A 27,979-nucleotide genomic window follows, 5' to 3' on the forward strand; every position below is an offset into this window, starting at 1 on the left:
AAGGGCCAAGTTGAACAACCACGAAGAAGAACACATGAAAAACAGTTCACTCATGTGAAGGATGAAGCCGAACGAAATAGAGAGGGGAAAAGCAAAACCTAAGCTCCTCTTAAGTTATTGTTGGATAACTTAGTTAATATAATAACTAATTATTTAACTAATAATTTTATTATGACTAAATTAATTATTTAAATATTTTTAATTACTTTCACTTATTTATTAATATTTTAAATTATATTAATTAAGTTATAGGAGTCTAGGTTTTGCTTTTTCCTTCTCTATTTCGTTGGGTCTTCGGCCTTCGCATGAGTGGAGAGTTTTGCACGAGTTCTTCTTCGTTGCTGTTCCTCTTTGCTCCTTCGACGCCTGCTGTATCGGAAGAAACAACGGAAGCTCGCTTGCTGTGAAGGTAACTTTCTCCCTTTCGCGCGCTTCTTCGGCCAAATACTGTAAATCTGGCGAACATTTTGTAAATCCGGGATTTACCATGAAAAGAGGGAATTTCCCGCCAACCGCGGCTCCCTGAGATTTGGTTTTGCAGTTTTGGCCGTTTGGCTGGATTTAGTTCGCTTCAAATCCGGCCTAAATCCTGCATCGCTTCCTCCCGCTCTGCCTCCTTTGCTTACTTCACCTGCACTTTGCTAACCTAAAATGTTTTTCCTTTTTCAGAATTGAAAAATAAAAAAGAACGATGCTTCCCTTCCTTCCTCCCTTTCCAAACCAAAATCAGGTGCAAGGAGGAAACGATCCATCTCCCAATCAGGTACTCCATTCTGTGTTTTTTAATTTCCTTCTGCCTCTCCAACTGTAGGGTTTTACTTGGATGATTCATTTGAATTGTTCACAGTTCCAGATATCCTCAAGCGCTGCCCTGCCCAACCAATTCGGCTTCAATAATCCTCAGATTTTGATGCCAGCGATGAGAGGCTTTAACAACCAGAACGCTGTTTTGGGCACTTTGCTTGCTCAGCATCAGCTGATGCAGGGGCTGCAAAATAATTTTATGGGCGCGCTTTTACAACAGGGCATTATGCCCCAATTCAATGGGCAGCAACTTAATCTTCTTGGTGCTCTCCAAAGCCCAAACTTCATGTCTTTACAACAAGCAGGACTTTTAGGCAGGCCGCCTATGGGTCAGAATATGAACCAGATGATGGGATTTTCACCAAATGGATTGCTATGCTCGCAAAACCCTATCTTTCCTCCAAATTCTCGGTTACCACTGATAAACTCTGGTAATTCCAATCCTGGATTCTTGGGAAATGACAACACACATGTTGGGCAGAGTTTAAGTAGTTCGACAGGTCTGGAAACTCAGATAGCCAACCAGACATTACAAAAACCAATCTTGCCAAGTCCACTTCAGGATAATAAATCCAACGAACGGCAGTGGCCTCAGGTAATAACTAGAGAAAACATCATTTTTTAGTTCATAGTATCTTCACTGTTATCTAGTAATCCCCCCAAAAATGCACATTTCTGAAGAAAAAAAAAACATCCTTTTTATTGCTTTTCAAATCCATATGTGCAATATTTTTACGCTCTTGGCTGTTTCCTGCGAGTGACAAGTGAAATTTCTCCTCTGGGGGAGTGAGGTGGAAAGAGTGGGGAGTCAAAATCAGCTATTAAAGTTCTAATCACGCCTTCTTAAACCCTTACTGAAGTGATTCTTCTTATTCATGCTTTGATGTTTTATCATTAGACTGATGTTAAGTAAAACTGAAAGTTAAGTATTTTAAATGAGAAAGGTCATCCTAGACCCAATCTTTCAACCCCAAGAAGGTATATATTTTCCTTTTATTGATTGTTGCTGCATGAATTCTGTTTCATATTCCAATTCTTAATTTCATAATCATTTCCATACTCCGCAAATTTGAGGACAGGTGTTGATTCAAATGTGTAGCAATACAACTTTATTATTAGATAATGTTAATTGAGAAATGTTACTTATAACTGAGAGGAGTTGTTTGGGAAGAACATGCTTGCTCCCATTTTCTCTGATGGACACATGGATGGAACACTAGGGCCTGAGATATGCCCTATACATAGATGGAGACTATTAGCCCAAATGCTTAAGAGTCAATTGGCAAGGGTTACTACTAGTAAATTAAGAACTAAACTCTTCATTTTCAATTTGAGATCATTTTTTACTTATGCATCTCATTAGATTTAAACCTTTATTACAAAATTTTTTGTTAGGCCTTAGTTCATTTATTTAGATTCCCTTATTACTATTTATATTTTTGGTCTTTGAAACTTATGTTTAGTCATTTCATTAAATATGATCAAATACTTTAAGCTTGAACATGTATTAAATTTGCATTTTCCATTTACTATGATCTTCTTAACTCCTTTGTTTTTTTTTTAAATAAATTTATGTTTTTTAGCATTGTTTTTTAATTATTAGAACTATACGATAAGATTTTCTACTTGTCGTCATCATCATCATCATTGTAATGAGACTTATCTCAATGTTCGGAGTTCATTTTGTTAAGAATCTGTTAGACCGGTCCTCCCTGGACCGGTCCAGCCGGCCCAATCCAGCGGGCCGGTTCGCTTTTACCGAAGAAAGAGGCGGGCGGAATATGAGGCGGAAGCCGCAGGAAGGCTAGAGGTGGGGTCCACTTGAAATTCAAGTTGTTTCTTGGAGCCAAAATGAGGGGAAGTGAGGGCAATTAGGTCCTTTTGTATCTATTTTGAATTGTATGCATTAAGTAGGGAGTAATGGGGTGGTTTAGGGTTATGTGATTTTGTTTTGAAATTTCTCTTGTTCTTCTTGTTGATTTGGGATCTAGATCGTATTCTAGAGATTGGGAGAGTGCGATCCTCCTCTCGAATAGAGGATCCTTGTATCTTTGCTATTTTCCTTGCATCTATTAGTAAAATACAAGTATTTTATCCGTGCTTGCTGCAGTTTTTCTCTGTTTTCCCTCAGTTTTGGGCTGTTTTCCTGCTGTGGACAGCGGTTGTTCTTGAGATTTGTTGCCAAAGTGATTAGTATCAAATTGGTATCAGAGCAAGTCTTGGGACAAATCGTGGGCTGTTTTTTGATTAATTTCAGCGGCTGAAATTGTACCGGAAAGGGAGAAAATCGCTGAAATTTGTTTCCAAATCTTGAGATCTTCTCCTAAATTGCAAGCCGTAGGAGATGGCGGCTAAGAAGGTGGATGCTTTGGAGGAGAGGATTGAAGGAGAGATAAATCAAATCAAGGAAACCGTAGAAGAAAGAATGTCCTCCATGGAAGGACAAGTGGCCGATCTACGGGATATGATGAAAAAGATGTTGGAGTTTCAAACCCAATCGGCGGCGTCTGATATTTAACATAAAATTATATGATATTTTTATCGAATTAAAAAAATTAACATGTGAATTTTTATTATATTTAAATTGCATGAAATTACATATGTAAAGAAATTAAAAAATAATAAAAAATATTAGCTTTAAAATATATGATAAAAAAATAAATTATAAGAGAAAAAAGCCTCATATTAGAAGTGAAAAAAGTCACATGAATAATAATTGAACTGTTGATGTTGAAGAAAAAGTATACAACAATAATAGAGAGAGAGAGAGAGAGATGGTGGACTTCATAGGCGATTTTTTTTTAGGGGGCGCACATCCCCCCCCCCCCCCCCCCCCCCCCCCCCCCAAATCCATGTTGGAATTTCTATTGAGCCAAGGTCAAAATAGTGATGGATTGACTGAGGCCAAGTAGTTTCATAGAGTTCTATAGATTTTTTTGGCTTAGCTTGCTATTAGAGAAGATTTGTTAAAGTATGTATGGTATGTTGCCTGTGAGCAAAGATTTGCTGAAGTTTAATAATTAAAGTTAATTCCTAACGTCAGGGCTAAGATTGGATCGAACTAGTCTCTCAGCTCAGCTTTTGCTGCAACATCTGATTTAGCCAAGGTTGAACTTGTTGTTGTTTTGCCTATTGCATTGTTCGGTTAAGCCTTATGCGGGTCCAACTATCCTGATTATTAGTGTCTTTTATTTTTCTTGTTCTATTTTTTTGTGCTTTCAAGAAGTTTGAATAAATAGTGACTATAGGCCTCAATTTTGGGGTGGTGAATAGAAGACAAGGTGTATTTTAGCCTCAACCATGGTAAATAGGGACTGTACGTCTCGACCTTGTCTCGACCTTTCAGATTTTACCTCAGTTTTTGAAGTTGATGGTGACGCCTCTAATATGGGCATTGGGCAGTGCTAGGCAAGGGAGGTCACTCAATTGCATATTTCAATTAGAAATTAAACGAGTCTTGTCAAAGGTATTCTACTAAAGAGTTTTATGCTCTCTTCCAAGCTTTACAACATTGTAGTCTTTATTTTCTAGCACAAGAATTCACCCTATTTTCGGATCATGAAGCCTTTAAACATCTTCATAATCAAAGTAAACTAAAGGGAAAACATGCCAAATGGATGGAATATTTTTCTTTCTTCCATTATACCCTACGATATAAGTTGGGTAGATACAATCGAGTGGCGGATGCCCTAAGCCGCTGCCTCAACCTACTCAATTCCCTTCAAATAAAAACTATGGGGTTCAAAGCAATTCAAGATTGTATGCCCAGGATCTGGATTTCCATAGGATATGGAAATTGTGACAACATTAAACATAAAAACTTTTTCACATTAAGCATGGCTACCCCTTATGAGGCAACCGACTATACATTCCTCATTGCTCTTTTCACGTGGTTATCTTATATGAAAGCCATGATGGAGGGTTTGCAGGACACTTCGGTCATGATAAAACCTTAATAATTATTCAAGAAATTTTTACTGACCACTACTTAATAGAGATATGGAGAGATTCACTAAAAGATGTTGAACTTGCCAAATAGTAAAGAATAGACAACAGAGCACCACGTTAAATTTGCCTTTACTAGTCTTAGATTCACCTAGGGTTGTGTTAGTTTCGGCTTCGCAGTGGATCTACTACCCACACAAAAGGTAAAAAGATTTTGTCATGGTTGTAGTTGACCAATTTTCGAAGATGGTCAAATTTGTATTTTATAAGAAGACTTTGATCTTATATTGCCAATATTTACTTCTCTGGGATAGTTCAACTTCATGGTATTCCAAAAATAATCAAGCTTGGCATTAAGCTCCAATTGAGCTCCGCCGTTTTTCTACAAACTGATGGTCAAACAAAAATCAGATTAAATTTTAGCCCAAGTCGAGTTTGTTTACAACAAATTTCGAAACTAGTCCACCAGCGGAAGCCTCTTTGAGGTAGTTTATGTATGAAATCATATAGATCCACTAGAGTTGGTTCCTCTGATTGGAATGATTGCATATAGTCCTGATGCTAAAACCCAAATTCAAGACATTCACAAGCTCCATCAACAAGTGCATGATCAAATTTAGAAACAAAAAGCTGAATAATCAAAACAGGCCAACAAATCTAAGAGACAACTCACTTTCAAATTAGGGAATCTAGTTTGGATAAGGTTATGCAAGGAAAGGTTTCCTCCAAACACTCATGGCAAGCTAAAACTCAAGGCAGGTTGACATTTTCACATTATTAAATGTATCAATGATAATGTGTATCAACTAGAATTATGGATGATATTCATATGTTTGCTGCTTTCAACATTTTAGATTTATCTCCCTATTATGAGGATTCATTGACTTATATTGATGCTAAAGCCTGCAATGTTTTATGGTGCCGAATGTTGGCCATTAAAAAAGAAGCATAATACTAAGTTCAGTGTGGCAGAGTTGAGGATGCTTAGGTGGATGAGTAGCTTGACCTTTAGAGATAGGATATGGAATGAGCATAGACCCTTAGAGATAAGATACGAAATGAGCATATATGTGAAAAGGTTGGAGTAGATCCAGAGGATAATAAGATTAGAGAGAGTCGCCTTTGATGATTTGGTCACGTTAAACGGAGGCCTTCCGATGACCCGGCTAGGAAAGTTGAGGTATTAGATTTGACTTATGTTAAGAAAGGTAGAGGTAGACCTAAAAAGACTTGGTTAGAAAATATTAGAAATGATCTTTCTTTATTAGATTTAAGTGAGAATTTGACTTTTAACCGGACACAATAGCGAAAAAGGATTCATGTAGCCGACCCCACGTAGTGGGACAAAGGCTTGATGATGTTGTTGTTGTTGTATTGATGCTAAAGCCTCCCCTAGCCCAAGAGAATGACACCAGGGCGAAGATTGGACCGAACCAGTCTCTCAACTCAATACCTGTTGCGGCGTCCAGTTTAGCCAAGGCCTGAACCTATTACAGTTCTGCCTGCGGCATGGTTCGATTTAGCCTTCTACGGTTTCAGCTTCTATGATTATTTGTTCCCTTTTTTTTATCATATTCCTTCTATCCTTTCAAGTAATTTGTATAAATAGGGACCCCATGCCTCAATTTTGATTTGGTAAATAGAATTAAGATAAGGTGTTTTTTAGCTCAAGGCTGGTTTCTACATTTTGGAGAAAATATTTGGGTGGTGGTTGTCCTTGTTTTCTTGTTAATTTTCTATTTATTTCTAGATTTCAGAGGATGAATCCTCCTCCTCCTCTATTCAGTTTTAGTTCCTGTTTTCACCATTCTTTCAAGAACGGATGGGTTTTAGATTTATAATGATGTCTCACATTAAGATTTGGGTTATATCATACTGCAAGACAATATAGTGCTATCTTATGCCACTGAGCGCATGCAAAGAATTATCTTCTTATGACATTGAATATCAGAAAACATTATCTCAATGGTGTTCACTATGAGTTTTTCACTTATCATAAGACATTGAAGTATATTTTCACTTAGACATTAACCACCATACATTAGTGATGGCTATAATAGTTGAATGATTATGATTTACAGATTTAGTACTATATATGTAAACCTAATGTGATTATACATGCTTTGAGCAAGAAATTTTCGACTTACATAGCTTTGATGATAACTTAAGAGCAACAACTAGTACTTGAAATAAATTAATTTTAGCTTGAGATAGTATTTCTTGGAGAAAATTCTATCATGTCACCTAACTATTAAACCAACAGTAGTGGATCAAATTTTTGCAACATAGATGAAACATGCTGAATTGATGCAGCTTAGAGAACATTTTAATTGCATTGAAATCATTTAGTTTCAGCCAAGCGAAGTAGTGTTAGCCTAAATGTTAGATTAATTCTTAAAAACATAGCTCCCTAAATTCAACAAGATGATTGAACCAATTGAATTTTATGCATAACTTCATGACATTGAGAATTGACTGAGGTATTAAGCACCTTTAAGAGCATAAAGTGGACATGATAACATTTCAACTTTAAGAAGGCACTAATGATTGGTAGAAGATTCATCGAGCAACAATTTTAAACTTGATGCAGTAGATTTTGGGCATAATTTGAGAGGTTTCTTATTAGAGTAGTATTTTCTAATAGCATACGTTGCTAAGTTGATGTGTTGCTTAAAGAAGTTGGAGCAAGGATCACATGCTATTCAAGAGTATGAAACCCAATTCAGTCGAATTATCAAATTTATTCATTCTAGTGGTCAACATAGTTGGATAAAGGCTTGTTGTTGTTGTTGTTATATTGGTTAGAGGTGTAAACGAGTTGAGTCGGGTCGAGTTTAGGCCCTTATCGAGCTTGGCTTTAGTTGGAAAGCAAGCTCGAACTCGAGCTCATCTCACTGTAAACGAGCTCGAGTCAGCTCGCGCCATGGGCGAGAATTTTTAAATTTAGGCGAGACTTTTAAAAATTAGGCGGGATTTTTAAAACTTAAGCGAGATTTTGAAAACTTAGTCAAATTTTAGAAAAAAAATATGAAATGTTTAATATTTAAATAAAACTTATGTGGTTTTTATTAATTTTTTTATATTTAAATTTAATAAATAAAATAAAATTATTTTAAAATATTAATATTTATTCAAGCTGGCTCGCGAGCTCATGAGCCGAGCCGGCTCAATCTCGTGCTCGAGCTCGACTCGTGAGCTTGATAAGCTCAGCTCGCAAGCCCATAAACTAGTTGAGCTCGAGCCGACTCGGCTCACTTACATCCCTAGTATTGGTCAACATAAGATCAAATGATTATACTTTTTTTTTGGCTTCAGAAAGGATTTTAAAAGTATTTATTTGCTATAAAATGTACTAATTATAGATACCTTGTTGATCTAGATACATGTGATGGAAATTGATGCTTATGAAGTGAAAAATGTTGGGAAGTGTATAATACGGACGGGCAAGAAAATGGAGGTTTTTAGAAAAATGCATTTAAAAATAATTAGGCATAAAAATTGAAGAATAAGGCTTCGTTTGTGATAACTTTCTTACTGTTTTTTAAAGTAGCTTTTTAGTACAAATTTTTTTTAGCTATAAGTTATTTTACTAAACAACTGCTTTAGGAAGTAGTAAGAAAGCTGCACCAAACAAAACCTAAATCTCATTACCTTCAATGCGTTGAATGGCATTCTGGACAATGCATTTTGATTATTGGCAAATGCTTCAATTGTTATGGTACCATTCATAAAATTAAGAATTGCCTTCAAGATTCAAGAATAGTTCGCTTTGATAACTGCTCGGAAAAATAATTCCGAACATCAACATAAAAATAAGTGGTAGAAATCTAATGGTGGCTGACATCAGAAATATGATAACAAAGGACAAACAAGGTAATATTATCTTCATCCTCATCAGCAAACTTAATAATTTTTGTCACCTTAGTCATATTAGCAGCGCCAGCCTACCTTGCAGTACCCGTAGCAACATTCAATACCATATGCACAACTACAAATGGTGCAGTATCAGTAGTTGCAATCTTAGGTTTAGGAGCAATCCAAACAAACAATTTCACTTCTTATATTCCAATATACGAAGCAAGAGACTCACAAAGCTACGGATGTGGTGATATTTATAATTTCTATTTTTAGATAATGGACTAGGGGTTTATTTGACTCCAGAGCATCGCATTCATTCATATCAAATATATTCATATCAATTGCATCATAACGATGCATCGATACTTCATAATAATAAAGTGCATCATATCAAACACATGCTCTTACCTGGCATGCCATCTATGTGCCTGATTAAAAAAGTAAGAAAAGGATGTATATGTTTGACAGATGTGTTATGAAAATAATTTTTAATTTTAAAACTATATTACATAAATAACTTAAGTTAAGCTATCTATTATTTTTTTATTTTAAAATATATTACTTAAATAATTTAATATTTACTTAGTACTAGTTTTATTTTTATTATTCTGCTCTATTTATTTATAAATTTTATTATTTTTTTAACAAAAAAAAAACAATTTTCTCACTCAAGTCATCAATTTATATTATCATGTGATTATTTCTTCTTCAATTAAGTTTAAGATATTTGGTAAATTTAAGTATATTTCTGTTTTTATTAGTCATCAAAATAAATTTACTATTATATAAAGTTATTTCATATTTACTTAAAATTTTGTAATTATAATATATTCTTTAAATTTAAGATATAATATAATAATGTAGTGTCCAATACCTCTCCTTATATTCATTAGCGGTTATGTTCCATATTCATGTCCTGTCGTGTATGTGAACCCTATCCGTATTGGTGGACTAATTTATCAATTGTAGCCACATTTTTTTATCGATATTTCTTTGTCATCTTGTTCACGTATGATAGTTATTCAATGTTTGTGACTATGACGTTATCATCAATGATATGCATATGCCTGGTACACTTATTTTCACCAGCTGAATTTGATCTGATATTGAATATGAACTAGCAATCTATCCACCACAATATTATAGATTCAAAAGAACACTGAACTTTTATATGCCTTCTTTAATACCTTTTAGTTTTAATGGTATCAGAACAATAAATCAGCCGAAAGATAAGAACTTTGTGTCATACTGGACAAAGTATTACATCATAGGAGTCGCCACCTACAATCATTTAGAACAAAGTGCTAAATGTTAGCAGCCACCTCTTACTTTCAGTATTTGCAAAATGCAAGTTTGTTATTCAGTTGGCTTAGCAGGATGAACCTTTTCATGAAAACTTTTTCTTTTCTTAGGTTTATATTAGTTCTGTATATAATTACAGGCAATTCAACTGTCGCAAATATTTTAAGGCTCTTGTCGAATGTGCGCTCTTTCTAAGCTACATCTTCCATGCACTCTCATGTGCATTTTGGTTCTACTTTCCTTTTTAAGCATTTAAATTTACCCGTGTTGTACATCCCCAGAGTATGATTTCTTTCGGCATAGGATTAGTACCAACTTCTTTTACTTATATTGAATGTTTACAATTTTCTTCCAATTCCCTGCATCTGGTATCCACTAAAGTTGACTTAAAATTTATCTCAGTTGAAGCACGGTCAAGCTGGTGGAAAGTATTTTTCAAGTAACTCCTCTGAGAATGTTGCTAGCAATAATTTCAAGCCAAAATTTAATGACCAATGGAAGAGGAAGTCATCACATATGAGGCATGTCTTTTTACTAAAATATTTTAATGCGTTCAGAATATGTCTAATATTCAATTTAAATTTACAGACTCCAAAAATCTCAGTCATACAATTCAAGAAATACTTGGCAAAAGGAGAGACCATTTACCAGAAATAATCAAAGAGGTTAAATACTTTGCTTTCTTGAAAGTTTCATGTTTTTATGCTATTAAATGCAAGAAAATACACTTCTACTTTTTTAATAGTTCACTCATTCATAATTAACTAATAAGATTTCTGAGTAGGGTTAGTAATAGCAGCATATGAATTGTGGAGTACAGCCTTTTACTTTTAAATTAAAATTGTGATTTTCTCTTTAGAGAGTAAAAAATCCACAAGTCCAGATGATTTTTTATGAAAAATTTGAAGAGTTTTGGGCTTCTTTAGAAGAAGATTTCTCTAAAATTTTCTTCGACGGCTTTGGGGAGTAAAGAGTCTATCGGTATAATTTCTTCTGCTGAATTTTTTGGAGTTCCTAAGATTTATGACACTAAGGATTTTAGGCCTATTAGTCTTCTCATGTATAAAAGATTTTCACAAAGGTTTTGGCTAATAAGCTTATTCCTAATATTCAATCATTAGTAAATATCTCTCATGATGTTTTCATCAAAATCAAAATTATTGATTGGGTTATTGCTGCTAATGAGCTTCTTCATAGTTCCATTAAGAAAAGAAAATAAATAATTATTTATAAGGTGAATTTTTACAAGGCCTTTGATTTTCTTAATTTGGCTCACATTCTCTAGTGAGATCCAAAAAATTCATGTCTCGGTCTGTCTGTGCCTTATGAGAGTTTTAATAGAGTTTGTTCTGGGTCAAATTTTTGGAAGGCAGATTCGCTTAGAGATAGTATACTTCCTAGAGATTTTACTGTTATTTGCGTGAACTTTAAGACCCGAGTTCCGGTTTTCCATAAGCGCAAGCTCTTATGATTAATTACCCCTCCAGATGACTAAAGAATAAATTCGATTAATGCTATTCATTAGCTAGGTACTTAGTACCCATTATATAGCAGTAGTTTATTTAGATGTGCAGGATTTGAAAATTTATCGTTGCACATTTAAATCGGATGGTGAGTGAATGATAATAAATCCAATCAAAATTTTATGGTTCCATCATCCCAGGTTGTCATAGTTCCTAATCTATTTAGAGCATCTCCAACCGAACTCCAAACGCTTGAATGGTGTAGCTCGCGAGCTCTAGTTGAACGGTAAAACTTCCTCTATTTGGTTGCGGGTGAACAGTGGGACGCCAGTATTGGCGTTACACTGTTCATCTCCGCTATTTTTCAGTTTCTACCGAACTTCCGAAGAAACGCGCCAAAAAAGAAAACAACGGTTACCTTGGCAAAATGGAGTTCGGTTGGAGATGAATTATGACATTTTGGAGTGAAAATAAGATTTTCGGTTGGAGATGCCCTTAGGCAGAGGATATAGTCTACCCATTTTAATTGAATGATCTTTGTCAGCAACAATAGGTTGCTCAGTCCAAGTGTACTTTGTAGACCTAAGGTGTATATTTATCTAAGGAATAAATTCAAGTCAACCGATCGTAATTGTTTTCTTGTAGAGCATTTGCGGCCCAAAACACTGATTAGAAGACACTTGTCATATTCTTACTAGTGGGAGATTATTTGAGAATTAATCTTGGTGATATTTTTTACTATCATTTGATTTTTGTGAGCTGGTTGAATTTTACTTTTTATATGAGATAAATTTCACTTGAATATTTTAAGTATTGTTAAATATTAAATTTTGAATTTTTATTGGAATTCGAGCCTTATCGGTTAACTTTGAAATTTGAGGGTATTTATCTTTATATTTTTATGAATTGGTGGTCCCCTTGGTTGGGATTTTTTGTTAATGCGGCCATCATCAAAGTGACTTTGAAGTCACTTTATATATATATATATATATGATTAGGGTTTGGAGGCATTTAAAAAGCAAGTCGCCTTCAATTGAGATTCACTTTCAATATGGACATCATTGGGAATTTGAATAATCTTATTTACTGTTTGAATCTTGCCAACTTTGTATGCTTGCCAACAAGGATTGAGTTCGATATCAGCTTTGTAAATTATTACATTAAGGTTGAATTTGCAAGTTTGTATTTTACTTATGAATTTTTCTCGAAGAGAGCTGTGAAGGTCTAATATGAATGTAAAATAAAATCTCTTCGTGGATTTCATGATCGTATATTCACATATTAATTTAAGTTATGCTTTTTAAGAAAGAGGATTGAACTTGAAATTTTAATTCATATTTAACCTGTGCAATATTCTTGAACATTGGATTTAGGAATTCGATATAATGGTTGAGGACATTTGGGTGATTTAATTTGAAAGATAATTTTAATTAGCCCCCTATGCAACATTCTCAAACTTTTGCATTCAAATGTTAATTATGTTTGTCGGAGCACATGCGAGAAATTTAATGTGAAAAGATAATTTTAATTAGCTCACTTTTAACCCCGTGTAGCATTCTCGAACTTTGGAGTTAGGATTTCTATGCGATGGTCGGGGTACATGTGGGTGATCTAATTTAAAATGATAATTTTGATTAGCTCGCTTTTAATCCCGTGTAGCATTATTAGACTTTTGTGTTTAAGCGTTTCACACATGCAGAATTTTAAATTTCTTTTTAACTAATGTGCATGTCTTTCAATGTGTACGATGCACTTATATGCTTTTCAATACAGTTGCACTATGTGATTGATACTTTCAATGTCTTGGCATACTTTTTGGTGCACTTGCATGTCTTTTAGTGTATTTGCATGGTGTACCCACACACTTTCAACTTAGGGGCTTTTGGATGCGCTCACACGATGCACTTGCATGCATGTCAATACATTTGCATAGCATATCCACACACTCTTCAATATACATTAAATTTTCTTATTTTAAAATACTTGCAGACTTTTCAATCCATTTTCACAATTTTTTTAGACTATTATGGGCTTTTAGTGTTTTGGCATGTTTTTCAAGTCAACGACTCACTTCTCTAGGTGCTAGCATGCTTCATAGGGTTGTTGCATGCTTCTTTAGACTAGTGCATGCTTTTTCAAGTTATGGAACTTTTCTTGAGGTGGTAGGGCTCTTGATGAGACTATTGTGCACTTCTCGAGAGGTGGCACATTTTATGAGACGATGACTCACTTTTCGGGGCGGTAGCTTGCTTCACGGTGCTGTAGCTTAAGTTTGAAAATTGTATTTAAATGCGTGCAAGATTTTAAAATATTCATAATTTATTTTTCACAAACGTTTATCATTAAACTCAAAAAATTTATTTTTTAACTTAAAAATGATCCCCTTTTTGCATCATGTTCGCCTGAATGTTTATGTTGTCGATTCGATGCCGGTGAATATGAGTTGGATTCCATTTTCAGATTCCATTAACTTTCAAATATGATGCAATTTTTCCTTAATATGAGTTAAATTAAAGCGAGTGGGACTCATGCGGCATCTTTTTATTTCTATAATTTGACAAGGCATTCAATTAATTTTCATTCCAAGTTTAGTATGTTGAATGAGTTCTTGAGGTTTGCAACTATTCTTAGTAGTGATAGGGGGGTTTGCGCTCGTGAGTGAGGTTTTCAGAGTTCACTATAAGTTACTAATAAATTTTCCAAATTTTTATTTAATTGCATTTTATTTAAAAAAATTATCTTTTAAAGTTCAGTCCCTTATGAGTCTGTTTTGTTTGAATTTCAGCAGCCTTTTAGTGCTTTAGGCGTTATTGGTTTTTTTTTTTTTTTGTTTTTTTTTTTTTTTTTTTTTTTTTTTGGGGGGGGGGGTTGTTAAGCCTGCCCACCACACCAAACTAAGTGTGCATGCTCGGTGCTTTAAGATACCGTTATCGGGGTCTTTTATTTCTTCATATCAAGAAAGACATGCATTGGTCTTCATGTACATGTTTAAAAGGAATAGTAGCAACTGCCAATTGGAATTTTAAAATTTTGTAGAGCGCTAGTAGGCCTTTGTTCCTTCTCTAACATCGGAAAAATTCGGGCAAGGGATCCACTGAATATTGGGTATCCGTTGTTAAGCCGCTTCAATGGGATCTTTCATTCTGGTTGGAGGAGAAATTACTGAACGTCATTCAAAACTCGGTAAGGTTTTCGCTTCGGTTGAGCTCGGTCCCTAGAAATTGTACAAGAAACCAACAAGAGAGCACCAAAGAAGCGTATCATGGAGAGGATAGAAAAGGGATGCCGAAAGAAGTCAGATCGTTATCAACAAGTAAAAACTTCAGAGTCCCATAGGCGGCAAATTCTCTTTTGCTTCTCCCATCATTCAAAACTAATGAATGTCAAGAGTTTTTGCATTTTAATGGCAATTTCTCGTAGTACTAATGTGCCGTTAACGCGCTGTCTTGGAGGCCCTTTTTATAGAGCAAACACAAAAAAGATCGCAACTGATTAGTTTGAAAGGACAATGTCGAACAACACCATAGGCATATCAAGAAAAATACGAAGCCACAAATCATCTAGAACCACAGGCAGTGCAAATTGCTCTTCAGTTTTTTTATTGAATAATTTCACTCCGCCACAGGATACTAATGCCAAAGACCACTACATTAGTTTTTCTTCAGCAATTTGAGAAATTTTGTTATATTTTTTATGTTCATTTGTTAGGATTCTCTGTAATTTTTTTGGAGATTAATAAATGATCTCAACTTCATATTGCCATTCTTAATGACTGATACATCATACTTTCACCCCGCTGTGCTGGGCCTCCGCTTAGTTGATTTCATTGCATTTTTCAAGGCTTCATTACCAGATTGATCCAATATTCTTATCTTGTTAATCTAATAAGCAGGACATCGCAAGAGGAAAGAGAAAAATACTAATTTCTCAGAGAGCAGCGATAATATATCTACAATGCGTAAGAGGTACAACCTTTACCTGCTAATTGGAATCAATCATAATTTTTATGAACCACGCTTTTATCCATCAAAATTTCATAGTTTGGTTCCTTGAACTCATGAAGCTAATTTTCGGAGAAACAACTAGATTCTCAGGTTTTTTTTTTCTCGTTGAAATCAACTTAAACCTTATGCATATCTAGTGTTTAGGGAAAAAATATATAATATCAATTTTAAAATTGAAAACATTTGGGAAACGTTGTGATGACGACATCAGCAGGAGATTTTGGCGCGTTTATCAGAGGAGACACCGAAGATCGGTGGCCACGATGAGGAGCCTTTACTTTTGTTGTATTTTATGTATTGTTTATTTTATATTTCAGTTTTTCCTATTTTACCCGTGGGTAGTTAGCTTGAGTTGTAGCCTTGAGGGCATCTCAATCTTTTCTTTTCTTTTCTTTTCTCTTTTGAGGCTTATATATGAGATCCTTAGTCTTGTATTAGGGTTAATGCTTGATTATAAAAAAATTCTGATTTCTTCTTGAACTTGTGAGTTCTTGAATGGTGAAGTCTCAAGGTGTGGGCAATGCAACACCCACCAGTCGGCGGAAGTGTCCCCGACTCGTTGTTTAAGTTCTTCTCCTTGCATTAAGCCGCTGGATCCCCTCTTTTTTCCTTGCTTTAAGCTGCTGGATCCCCTCTTTTTTCCTTGCTTTAAGCCGTCAACCACCTCCTCCCCTTGCTCCAACCGCCGGACCCCTCCAACCACCATCCTATCCATCAGCCCCTCACTCCATCCCCATCCATAGCCGCCGACCCAGCCCCCTCAATCGCCGGCCACCCCACCTCCTTTTCCCCTTAATGGTGATTTCAATCATCATTATTAGTTACCTAAATTATCCTAAATGATTTGAAAAAGAATCATTTCAATTTTTGAAATTCAAATACCTTCTTAAATTAACAAAATCTAAATTAGGAAAGTTCCTAAATTTGAATCTAATTTAATTTTAAATTAGATTGGATTTAATTATCCTTTTCCTAAATTAAACCCTGAATTAGGAAGCATTAAATTCCCTCCCAATCCTCTACTTTTCCCCATGCATGTTGCTAGCCCCCTCCTACCCTCTCTCCTCCTCCACCTCAATTTCCCTCCACTTTAATTGAACTTCAAATTTCAAATTTCAAATCTCCTTTCCTATTTTACTAAATCTGAAATTAATTTCAGATTTTTGTACATTACCCTATTGGAAACCCTAACCATAATTTCATAAAACAAGTCTTTTCCCCTCCTAGGCCGCCTCCTCCCTTTCTCTTCTTTCCTCTTGGATTTTATCCCCTCATGAATCCAAGAGAAAGAGAAGACACACATCCTCTCCCACTCCTCTTGCAAGTGGATGATCGATCCTGAAGTAGACCACGGCTTCGCATATGATTCTCATGGGCAAATAGATATTTTTCAATCACCATTCTTCAACCCTGACTAGGAGATAGAAGACACTGTCAACAATTACGTCGACCGTATCCTATTCCACTTAGCTGAAACTATCGACGAACAACTACCCTCCAAACAGTGGCAAATTTTCGGACATCCAGCCGTGTCTCCTCCTCCGTCTACCTTCCCGTGGATCAAGGCCCCTTGTGTCCTATCACTTTTGGTGGCATCGCTAAGATTGTTGGCATCTTCTTTTCGCTAAATCCCTTCAAAGAGCTGAGGGAAACTCGAGTTGACTTTTCTAGATGTTATGTGGTGGATTTAAAAGTTTATAGCATTTAAGTTTAGGTTTACGTTTGAAGTTATTTTATGTTCTTGTTCTTCTATTGTGTAATATATTACCATGACAATTTTAATATCCTTAAATTCTTAAATCCCATCTGGTGAAACATTAGTTTATTGTTACTACGCTTATATCAAATTATATTAATTTCTAAGGAATTCCTAGTTTGTTTTACATAATCTTGGTATCAGAGCATGGTTGCATGCTAGTTCATTTTAGGATCCCCTTCATACACATTCACTAGACGTTTTAGGCTGAATTCACCTCCACGCAACATTTACATTATTGTTGTTTGTTGTCCTCTACATCTCAGCATCATTTAGTAAGCCTTATGTGTTTTGGCATATAGGTATAGTGCTGCCCTTTATTCCTTAGCATCCCTAGTTGTCACCTAGCTTACCCCAATGGACCCGGAACAAATTCAGTGCACTTTAGACTTTATTGTAGGTCAGTTAGGTACTGTTATCCAACAACTATGAGATACCCAGAGTGAATTAGCTGACTTTAGGTGACAAGCTAGAGAACGAGTTGACAACATCGAACGTTTAGGAAATCCCACGATATGTCGAAGAGGCTCGAGTTGATGAAGGACCACCCCAAGATCCCTATCGTTATAACAACCAAGGCCCAATCGTGAACCTGTAGGACATGACCCAAAGCTGAGAGATAACGTTGCTCAATTACTTAAGAACATCCGTATAGATGCCCCTTCCTTTGATGGAACCTTAGCCCTCAAAGTTTTCCTAGATTGGCTTAAGGGTATGGATAGCTATTTTAAGTAGTATAACATTTCAGATGCGAGAAAAGTTAGATTTGCTGAAATGAAGTTGACTGGTAGGGCTAGTCAGTACTGGGCTAACCTTCAACATATGCGAGAAACTCGAGGAGAATACCCTATCACTGATTGGAGAACAATGAAACATGAGCTCAAACAAAAGTATCTTCCCCCATCCTACTACCCTAGACTTTTTGATCGTTGGAATAGGTTGACCTTGGGTAGTAAACCTGTGAAGGATTATATATCTGTTTTTGATGATTTTATGATCCGCCGTAGTGGCGAGGAGACCACTACCCATGTCCAACTTCTTTCCATGTTTAGAGCTGGACTGAGGGAAGACCTTCAAAATGAACCCTTTGCTAGAGGAATTACTACCTTAGAGGCTGCTTGTAGTCTTGTGCTAGATCTAGAAGAATCTAGGAACCATGCCTACTCTAGGAGCCAAGACTCCCATCCAAATTATTTTAAATCCTCCTCTAGCCAACCTCAAACAAAACCACCTGGCCCCATGATTGGTCGATCCATTGTTGAACAATTCTAACCCCGTCCTGACTATAAGAATAAAACCCCTGAACATGAGACACCTAAAATCCTGCGGGAACCAAATGCTTTAAATGTCATGGGTATGGACACATTGCCTCTCAATGTTCCAGCCCATATAAGTAATCATAATCGAGGAAGTTATCGATGAGGAGGATGAACCTGACACCGAACTAGTTCATCACATTGATGACGAAGAGGACTTTTTCTATGAGGAAGACACTGTCGTGATCCACTGCCTTCAAAAGATATATCACTTGAACATTCAAGTTGTTAGGTGTGCTTTGTCACAACCTAAACTGAGTGACGATTGGCGTAGAACTTCCATCTTTCAAACTTTCACCAAAATTGGTGACAAGAACTGTAAGGTTATCATCAATAGTGGAAGCTGCATGAACGTTGTTTCGTCTATTATAATTTTTAAGCTACTCCTGAAAACAACTCCGCACCCAAACCCATACAAGGTCGCTTGGATCAACTTGACCGTCTTGGAAGTGAAAGAAAGGATTCGTATCCCAATTGAGTTTGTGAGATACATGGAAAGATATTGTGCGATGTTTTAAACATGGATGTTGGTCAGATCATCATTGGTCTCCCCTGGCTTTTCGATAATGATGTTCATATCTATGGGAGATCTAACACTTGCGTGTTCGAGTACGATGGTAAGAAGATTAAGCTCTTATCCTCCCAACCTAATTCTACCAAGGAGGATGTAAAATCCACTCCCCTTAAACCCAGCACATGACTAAATCTATTAACCGCTAAAAACCCGGACACTAAACTAGGGTTAGGTTCGCCCTTATACGCCTTAATAGCTCGGGAAGTGAGTGTGAATATGGAAGAACCTATCACATAAGAGGTTAAACCCCTCCTTTAAACCTTTGATGGCGTTTTTCTAGAAGATTTGCCCAACCAACTCCCACCTCTATTGGATATCCAACATATCATCGATTTAGTACCTTGAGCATCCCTACCCAACCTTCCACACTATCGCATAAATCCTACGGAGCATGCTGAACTTAAGAGACAGTTAGATGAGTTAATGCAACGTGGTTTTATTAAGGGAAAGCCTTAGTCCTATCCTCGCACTCTTAACCCCCAAGAAGGATGGGTCATGGAGAATGTGTGTTGATAGCCGCGCTATCAACAAAATCATAGTCAAATATCGTTTCCCTATTCATCGTCTAGATAACATGTTAGATATGATGACCGGAGCCACCCTATTTTCTAAGATTGACCTCAAGAGTGACTATCACCAAATTAGATTCCGTCTTGGAGACGAATGAAAAATTGCTTTTAAAACTAAGGATGTGTTATACGAATGGACGGTTATGCCTTTTGGTCTGAGTAACACACCAAGTACTTTTATGAGAGTTATGACCCAAGTCCTTAGACCCTTTCTAGGAAAGTTTATAGTAGTTTACTTTGATGATATCTTGATTTATAGTAATTTGGTGGATCAATTCCTAGATCACCTGAAGCAAGTTTGTGAAGTTTTGAGGATAGAACAATTGTATGTTAATCTTAAGAAGTGTATGTTCCTCACTAATAATGTGACTTTTCTTGGATTTATCATATCCTCCCAAGGCATATCTGCTGAACCTGACAAACAACCTACTTTCTATGCGAGCAATTAATGAATGGCCTGAACCTAGAAATCTCAGAGATGTTAGGAATTTCCATGGATTGACCACTTTCTATTGGAGGTTTATTCAGAATTTTAGCACCATCGTAGCCCCCATAACTGATTGTTTGAAAAAGGGAGAATTTCATTAGAGTGTTCTTACCTCTAAAGTTTTTGAGGAAATAAAGAAAAGAATGGTAGATGCCCCAGTTATGCGCCTACCTGATTTTTCCAAAGTTTTTGAAGAAAATTGTGATGCCTCTGGTATCGGTATAGGCGGAGTCTTATCTCAAGAGGGACACCCTGTTGCATACTTTTGTGAAAAGTTAAATGACATGGCAACGATACTCCACCTATGATAAGAAATTTTATGTCATCATTCAGTCCCTTACATATTAGAGACACTTCATGCTCCCACAAGAATTTGTTACCATTTCTGACCACAAAGCATTGCGATACATTAATTCCCAAAAGAAACTCAATGCACGACACTCAATGCACGACATGGTCGTTGGGTTGAATTCCTTCAAGGGTATACTTATACGATCAGACACAAGGCCGGATCTGAAAATAAGGCAGCAGATGCCTTAAGTCGTCGGATAATGATAACTAAAGAAATAAGGGCAGAAGTGATTAGATTTGAACAAGTTAAAGAAAATTATATGGATTGCCCTGACTTTAAAGAAACATACACATTATTGACCAATGGAAGTGAAAGCATAATTGATGATTTCTTCTTGGAAGACGGATATCTATTGAAGTACCAAAAACTCTGCATTCTCAACACCTCACTTAGAGATTTCCTCTTTTGGGAATTACACACGGGAGGTTTAGCAGGACACTTTGGACAAACTAAAACTATCACTGCAGTCGAGCATAGATTTTTTTGCCCTAGTCTTAAGCGCGATGTTAGTAAACTAATAAAGAGATGTCACACTTGTCAGTTAGCTAAGCAGCGAAGACAAAACACCGGACTCTACACACCCCTCCCTATACCCAATTGCTCTTGGCAGGATGTTAGCATGGATTTTGTTTTAGGGCTACCCAATATTGTTAGAAAGTATGACTCTGTGTTTGTGGTAGCGGACGGATTCTCCAAAATGGCTCATTTCCTCCTATGCTCCAAAACTTTTGATGCCTCTAGGATTGCCAAACTATATTTAGATGAAATTGTTAGGCTCCACAGGTTGCCTAAAACCATTGTGTTAGGTCGAGATGTTAAGTTCACTAGTTATTTCTGGAAAACTTTATGGCATAAAATAAGGACCAAACTTCAATTTTCTACCGTCTTTCACCCCCTAACAGATGGACAAACCGAAGTTGTGAATAGGAGTCTAGGAAATCTGCTAAGGACTTTGGTAGGAGAAAACATTCGGGACTTGGACTCTAAACTTCCAATAGCTGAATTTTCCTACAACAACTTTGTTAATCGAACTACGGGTCTAAGGGGTTGTTTGGTTTCCTAATAAAGAAATTCAGTGTAAAGTAAATGTAATGTAAAGTAAATATATTGTATTCCGAATACTTTGAGGCTGTTTGGTTGTCTATAAAATAAACGCAAGAGAATTGTTTCCCTTATTTGGTTAGGTATATCCGTCGCAATACATCGCTGATGCTTCGGAGGAATTATTTTCGTTCCGCTCAAAACAAACCAAACGACCTAATTTATGAAATGCACGTAAATAAATTACTTTACCCTCCTAATTCTGCATATCAAACAACCCCTAAGTCCCGCTGAAATTGTTTATGGGTATCAACCTAGACAACCTATAGATCTGATCCCTATGACTTCTAAGATTAGAATATATGAGTCTGCATCTGCATTTGCATCTCATCTTCAGGAATTGCACAAAAAAATTAATAAAAGAATTGAACAAAGCAATGCTAACTATAAATTTAATGCAGATCTCAAGAGAATAAAAAAAATTTAAGGTTGGAGATTTTGTAATGGTTTGGATTTGTCCGGAATGGTTTCCTCAAGAGACCGTTAAAAAGTTATATGCTAGAAGCGCTGGACCTTTCAAAATAATTTCAAAAAAAAATTATAACGCTTATCTGCTATACCTACCTGAAGTTCTTAACATAAATCCTACATTTAAATTGAAGATCTTGTAACCTTTTAAGGACCAAAGTTTAACCCAAAAAATCAACTAAATAATGAGCCTTGTGAGACCATACCTAGTGAGAACCCTAGCCTACCTTCACTTCCAAATATCCCTACTCTATCTAGTGCAGAAAAGATCGAAGCAATACTTAATGATGAAATCATCTCCACCAAATAAGATGGATGCCAAAGGTATTTGATTCAGTGGAAAGGGAAACAAGAGACGGAAAACACGTGGATTGATCGGGATGAGCTGTAGAGAGTGGATCCAGATCTTTTAGAGTTATACGAGAGTTCTCATGACACTCACTCGACGGGGTCGAGTTTCCTCCCACCTAGGGAGAATGATGAGGACATCAACAGAAGATTTTGGCGTGTTTATCAGATGAGACACCATAGATTAGCAACCATGATTATGACTTTTGATGCATTTTATTTATTGTTTATTTTATATTTTAGTTTTTCCTATTTTACCCCTGTGGGTAGTTTGCTTGAGTTGTAGCCTTGAGGGCATCTCAGTCTTTTCTTTTCTTTTCTCTTTCAAAACCTATATATGATGTCCTTAGTCTTGTATTAGGGTTAATGCTTATTATAAAAAAAATTGATTTCTTCTTGAACTTGTGAGTTCTTAAGTGGTTAAGTCCCAAGGTATGGGCAAAGCAACACCAACCAGTCGGTGGAAGTGTCTCCGACTCGTGGTTCAAGTTCTTCTCCTTGCATTAAGCCGCTGGATCCCCTCCTTTCCCATTGCTTTAAGCCGTCGGCCACCTCCTCCCCTTGCTCCAACCGCCGGAACCCTCCAACTACCATCCTACCTGTCGGCCCTCACCCCATCCCCATCTATAGCCGCCGACCCAGCCCCCTCAACCGTTGGCCATGCCCATTTCCCAAGCCCCACCGCCGGCCACCCCACCTTTTCCCCTTAATGTTGATTTCAATCATCATTATTAGTTACCTAAATTGTTCTAAATGATTTGAAAAAGAATAAATTCAATTTTTGAAATTCAAATTTGAATTCCAAACACCTTTCTAAATTAACTAAATCTAAATTAGGAAAGTTCCTAAATCTGAATCTAATTTAATTTTAAATTAGATTGGATTTAATTATCATTTTCCTAAATTAGACCCATAAATTAGGAAGCATTAAATTCCCTCCAAATCCTCTCCTTTTCCCCATGCTTGCTGCCGGCGCCCTCCTAGCTTCTCTCCTCTCTCCTCTCTCCACCTCAATTTCCCTCCACTTGAATTTGAACTTCAAATTTCAAATTCCAAATCTCATTTCCTATGTTACTAAATCTGAAATTAATTTCAGATTTTTTGTACCTTACCCTATATGAAACCCTAACCCTAATTTCACAAAACGTCCCTTCCCCTTCTAGGCCACCCCCTCCCTTTCTTTTTTCCTATTGGATTTTATCCCCTCATGAATAGTATTCCAAGAGAAGGAGAAAACACACATCCTCTCCCACTCTTGCAAGTGGATGACCAATTCTAAAGTAGACTATGGCTTTGCATACGATTCTCAAGGGCATATATATATTCTTCAATCGTCGTTCTTCGACCCCGACTAGGAGATAGAAGACACCGTCGACGATTATGTCGACCGTATCCTATTCCACTTAGCTAAGACTATCGATGAACAACTACCCTCTGGACAGTGTCAAATCGTCGGACATCCACCCGCGTGTTCTCCTCCGTCTACCTTCCTGTGGATCAAGACCCTTGGTGTCCTATCACTTTTGGTGGCATCGCTAAGATTGTTGGCATCTTTTTTCCGTTAAATCCCTTCAAAGAGTGTGAGTGAGGAAAACTCGAGGTGACTTTTCTAGATGTTATGTGGTGGATTTAAAAGTTTACAGCATTTAAGTTTAGGTTTACGTTTGAAGTTATTTTAAGTTCTTGTTCTTCTATTGTGTAACCGATTACCGTAACAATTTTGATATCCTTAATTTCTTAAATCCCATCTGGTGAAACTTTAATTTATTGTTACTATGCTTATATCAAATTTTATTAATTTCTAAGCAATTCCTAGTTTGTTTTACATCACCTTGTTGTTCACACTATCTATTTGGCTCATGCAACCACTAAGCCATCATTCAAAGTCCAACTAAGAAATCTAAGCAGAAAGGGATCATGTAAAATTGTAAATGGCTATGCAGAATCAGTTAGCCTCAAAATTTAATATGATCTATTTAACAAATGAAAATAAAACATGTTTAGTGTTTTGTAAATTTCTTCATCATAATAATCATTAGCCTTATCACATGTATTTATAGTTAGTCTTATAAATACTTATTTTCTATTCAAGTTAATGATCAAAATGGCCTATAGATTTTTTTAGGTTTGTCTATTTTAGTTCTAGATTTTCTCAGTGCTCAATTTAGTTTCTCGACCAAGTAAATTTAAATTAATTTGATCATATCATCAACTTTACTATTTCCTTAGATAGAATCAGCATAGAAAAACTTTTCCTGAGATCATTTTAGACTTTGCAAGAGTTAATTTCACTGTTTAATACCAACTCAATTTAAAGTGATTGACCTTAAAAGGCCATAAGGAGGAATACATTTATTAAGAGGTTTGATGGAGAAATATAGAGACAATAAGGAGGATCTACATATGATATTTATTGATTTAGAAAAAGCATATGATAAAGTTCCAAGAGAAGTGCTATGGAGAGTTCTTGTAAAGAAAGGAGTCAATAATGCTTATATTCAAATCATTAAAGATATGTATGCAGGTGCTATTACTTGTGTTCAAACACAAGGTGGATTGACCAAGTATTTTCCTATTTCGGTTGGGTTACATCAAGGATCAGCCTTAAGCCCGTATCTTTTTTCTTTGGTCATGGATTTTCTCACTAGACATTTGCAAGAGGATGTACCTTGGTGTATGTTTTTTGCTGATGATATTCTTTTTGTTGATAAGACTAGAGAGGCAGTTGAAGGTAAACTTGAATTATGGAGGTCAACCTTAGAGTCTAAAGGTTTTCGCTTGAGTAGATCTAAAACGGAATATATGGAGTATAATTTTAGTAGTAATAGACCTAGTGAGGGGATTGTGACTTTGGGCGATCAAGTCATTAATAAGAGTACACATTTTAGATATCTTGGATCTATTGTTCAGAGTGATGGTGAAATAGATGGGGATATTATCAGCAGAATTCAAGTTGGATGGTTGAAGTGGAGGAATGCATCGGGCTTGTTATGTGATAGAAATGTACCCCTCAAACTTAAGGGAAAATTCTATAAGATGGTAGTGAGGCCTGCAAGGCTTTATGGTGCCGAATGTTGGTCATTAAAAGAGAAGCATAATACTAAGTTAACTGTGGCAGAGATGAGGATGCTCAGGTGGATGAGTGGCTTTACCCTTAGAGATAGGATACGAAATGAGCATATACGTGAAAATGTTGGAGTAGCTCCAGTAGAAAATAAGATTAGAGAGAGTCGCCTTAGATGATTTGGTCACATAAAACGGCGGCCTTCCGATGACCCGGTTAGGAGAGTAGAGGTATTAGATTTGACTTATGTTAAGAAAGGTAGGGTTAGACCTAAAAAGACTTGGTTAGAAAATATTAGGAATGACATTTCTTTATTAGATTTAAACGAGAATTTGAGTTTTAATATGACACAATGGAGAAAAAGGATTCATGTAGCCGACCCCACGTAGTGGGATAAAGTCTTGATGTTGTTGTTGTTGTAGTGTTGCAAGAGATCTTAAATGTATTTTCCATAAATTATTTTTGAAAAACTTTTCACAATTCTTGCATAAATCTTTGGATGGTACGTCATATTAACGTTAAACTCTCTTCTCCAACAATAGCGGTTTTATCTTTTCCTAAATTTGAATATAAAATTCCTTCTGAGATCTGTAAATGGAAATGAGGCGAATCATTCACTGTCAAAAACCATTATTCCAGCTTTCAGATTTTGGAAGCTGCATATCCTCAGAGGTTCCTTCACCTTCACAAGGTAGAAAAACCTGGAGGTGTAAAGAACGGTGAAAATATTTGATATCTTCATTATTTTTTGCTCTTGCATCAACTGCTCACAGAATTTCTATCACTCATAAATGAATATTTGATCAATTTGCATGTTTTTCCTTGGTAAACCTTTTTCTGTTGTTGTAGCTTGGATTTCATCTATATGGTTTTAGAGATTTATCTTATCTACAATTCTAACATTCAAGAAATTGTCCATCAACAGTAATCCCATCACTTTTTTTCAGTGTTATTCTGACTCATATTCTGTTGAAGGCCCCTTTCTGTAGTATACAGTGAAAGTGAAATCCAGCAGTGGCGTGAGGCACGCAAGAAGAATTTCCCTACCAGAACTAACATTGAGAAGGTATGTCTTAATGTCTTAGTATCCCCCCTCTCTTTCTCTTTTCCTCTCCCTCTCCCTCTCTCTCCCTCTCCCTTTCTCTCTCTCTCTCTCTCCAAGGAAAAAGAAGTTTTAAATAAATATTGTGTTCCAGAAGCTGAGCCCAAGCAAGGAAGACATAGATTCACGTGCTAAAGTACGCCGGCAGGTATTCATCTTTATTCTCGATGACACAAACTCCCACCCCATCATCCTTCTCAACTGACAAAGTCATTTTTTCTGGCCAATCATCTCATAGTTAGTCTTATTCCAACTATTTGCGGTTGGCTACATCAATCCACATTTTTTAATCTCCATCTTATTAGTTCCATTTGAGTTATTTTATCTATTTTCACATAGAATCAGAAAAAACTTTATCAACCTATTTTATCGGTGCACTTCTTATTAGCCATGATATTCATAAGCAATAACACCCTCTTTCTGCAGCAACTAAAGGAAGTTCTAGCAAAACAGGCAGAACTCGGAGTTGAAGTCGCTGAAATACCTTCAATCTACCTTACTGAACCAGAAGATCAAGCATCGAAAAATGTGAATGTTAGTGAAGCATTAAATACAAATATTGAAACTAAATGCAAACTTTCAACTAGCAAAAAGAGAGGTAGGTTCCGAAGCAATAAGAGAAATGCCAAAAGGCTGAAGTTTAGGAATGAGGCAGCCCTTTCTCATGAACCAGTTGTCAAGAGGAGGGAACCAACCCTTCTGCGGAAGCTTCTGAATGGTGATATAAGGCACGATAAGTGTCAATTACTGCAAGCTTTCAGATTCATGGTTCTTAATACTTTCTTCAATGGAGTGCCTGATAAGCCTTTGTTATTCCCAATAGTCACAACAAAAGATGGTGTGCTTGAGCCAGAGGTGTTTCTGGAGAAGAAACCATTTCAAGATAGGATAGATTCTGAAGCTAATTTACTAGCCAAGAATGGAAGTGATGAAGAGGTTGAGACAGCAAAATATTCAACTGTAGTTGGAGCTGTAAAGGGGGAGTGTGATGAGGATAATGACTTTGATGATGCTAGTGATGTAGTATGTGAAACTATTGGCGAGGATTTCATCTTACATGATGGTGATAAATCTGAGGAAGGAGAGATCACTAATTAGCAGGGAGAATTTAATTAACAAACTTAATAAGCTTTACTATTATGAAAGGTTCAATCAAAATGGGCAAGGAGGCTAATGGAGAGGAAGCTGTTGTGTATTGCTTTTGTAATTTCTGTTTTTGTATTATAATTTTGAATTTATTTTTGTTCTCTCTCTCTCTCTCTTATGCATTTAAGATGCACTTGGTGATGATGAACATATAACTCTCTGATGATTCTATCATCATCATGATATTTTGTGCATTTTTGTCACCTTGCTGTTAATTATAGAAACTCAAAGAAGAGAGTTGTTAGAGTGCTCCAAATTTGTGTTGAAGCTCCAGCATTTTATGAAGTTAACAGAAGGCTCCCAGCTGTTACAATTTCTCA

At 36.2% G+C, this 27,979-nt stretch overlaps 1 protein-coding gene across 2 annotated transcripts; it reads left to right on the forward strand.

Moving 5' to 3' along the window:
* The first annotated feature begins 257 nt into the window (after positions 1-257).
* LOC110104170 lies at positions 258-27,979 on the forward strand. Of its 2 annotated transcripts, none has more exons than XM_020833156.2 (9): positions 258-409; positions 670-763; positions 848-1,399; positions 10,312-10,430; positions 10,498-10,574; positions 15,265-15,337; positions 26,387-26,477; positions 26,608-26,661; positions 26,940-27,979. In XM_020833156.2, the coding sequence occupies exons 2-9, from the start codon at positions 692-694 to the stop codon at positions 27,609-27,611; spliced, it is 1,710 nt and encodes a 569-aa protein (XP_020688815.1). In that variant the 5' UTR covers positions 258-409; positions 670-691; the 3' UTR covers positions 27,612-27,979. The 2 variants fall into 2 exon arrangements, with proteins under 2 accessions (XP_020688815.1, XP_020688817.1); XM_020833158.2 differs by having other exon boundaries at positions 854-1,399.

This window comes from Dendrobium catenatum, unplaced genomic scaffold (genome assembly GCF_001605985.2).
Source record: "Dendrobium catenatum unplaced genomic scaffold, ASM160598v2 original_scaffold_86101, whole genome shotgun sequence".
NCBI lineage: Eukaryota > Viridiplantae > Streptophyta > Magnoliopsida > Asparagales > Orchidaceae > Dendrobium > Dendrobium catenatum.

Bases quoted from the DNA above. Each gene is read 5' to 3' on its own strand.
- LOC110104170 (XM_020833156.2), top strand. From the start codon at position 692: ATGCTTCCCTTCCTTCCTCCCTTTCCAAACCAAAATCAGGTGCAAGGA. The intron at 10,575-15,264 runs GTTAAATACTTT...TCTAATAAGCAG, and splicing joins TACCAGAAATAATCAAAGAG to GACATCGCAAGAGGAAAGAG. The intron at 26,662-26,939 runs GTATTCATCTTT...CTCTTTCTGCAG, and splicing joins GTGCTAAAGTACGCCGGCAG to CAACTAAAGGAAGTTCTAGC.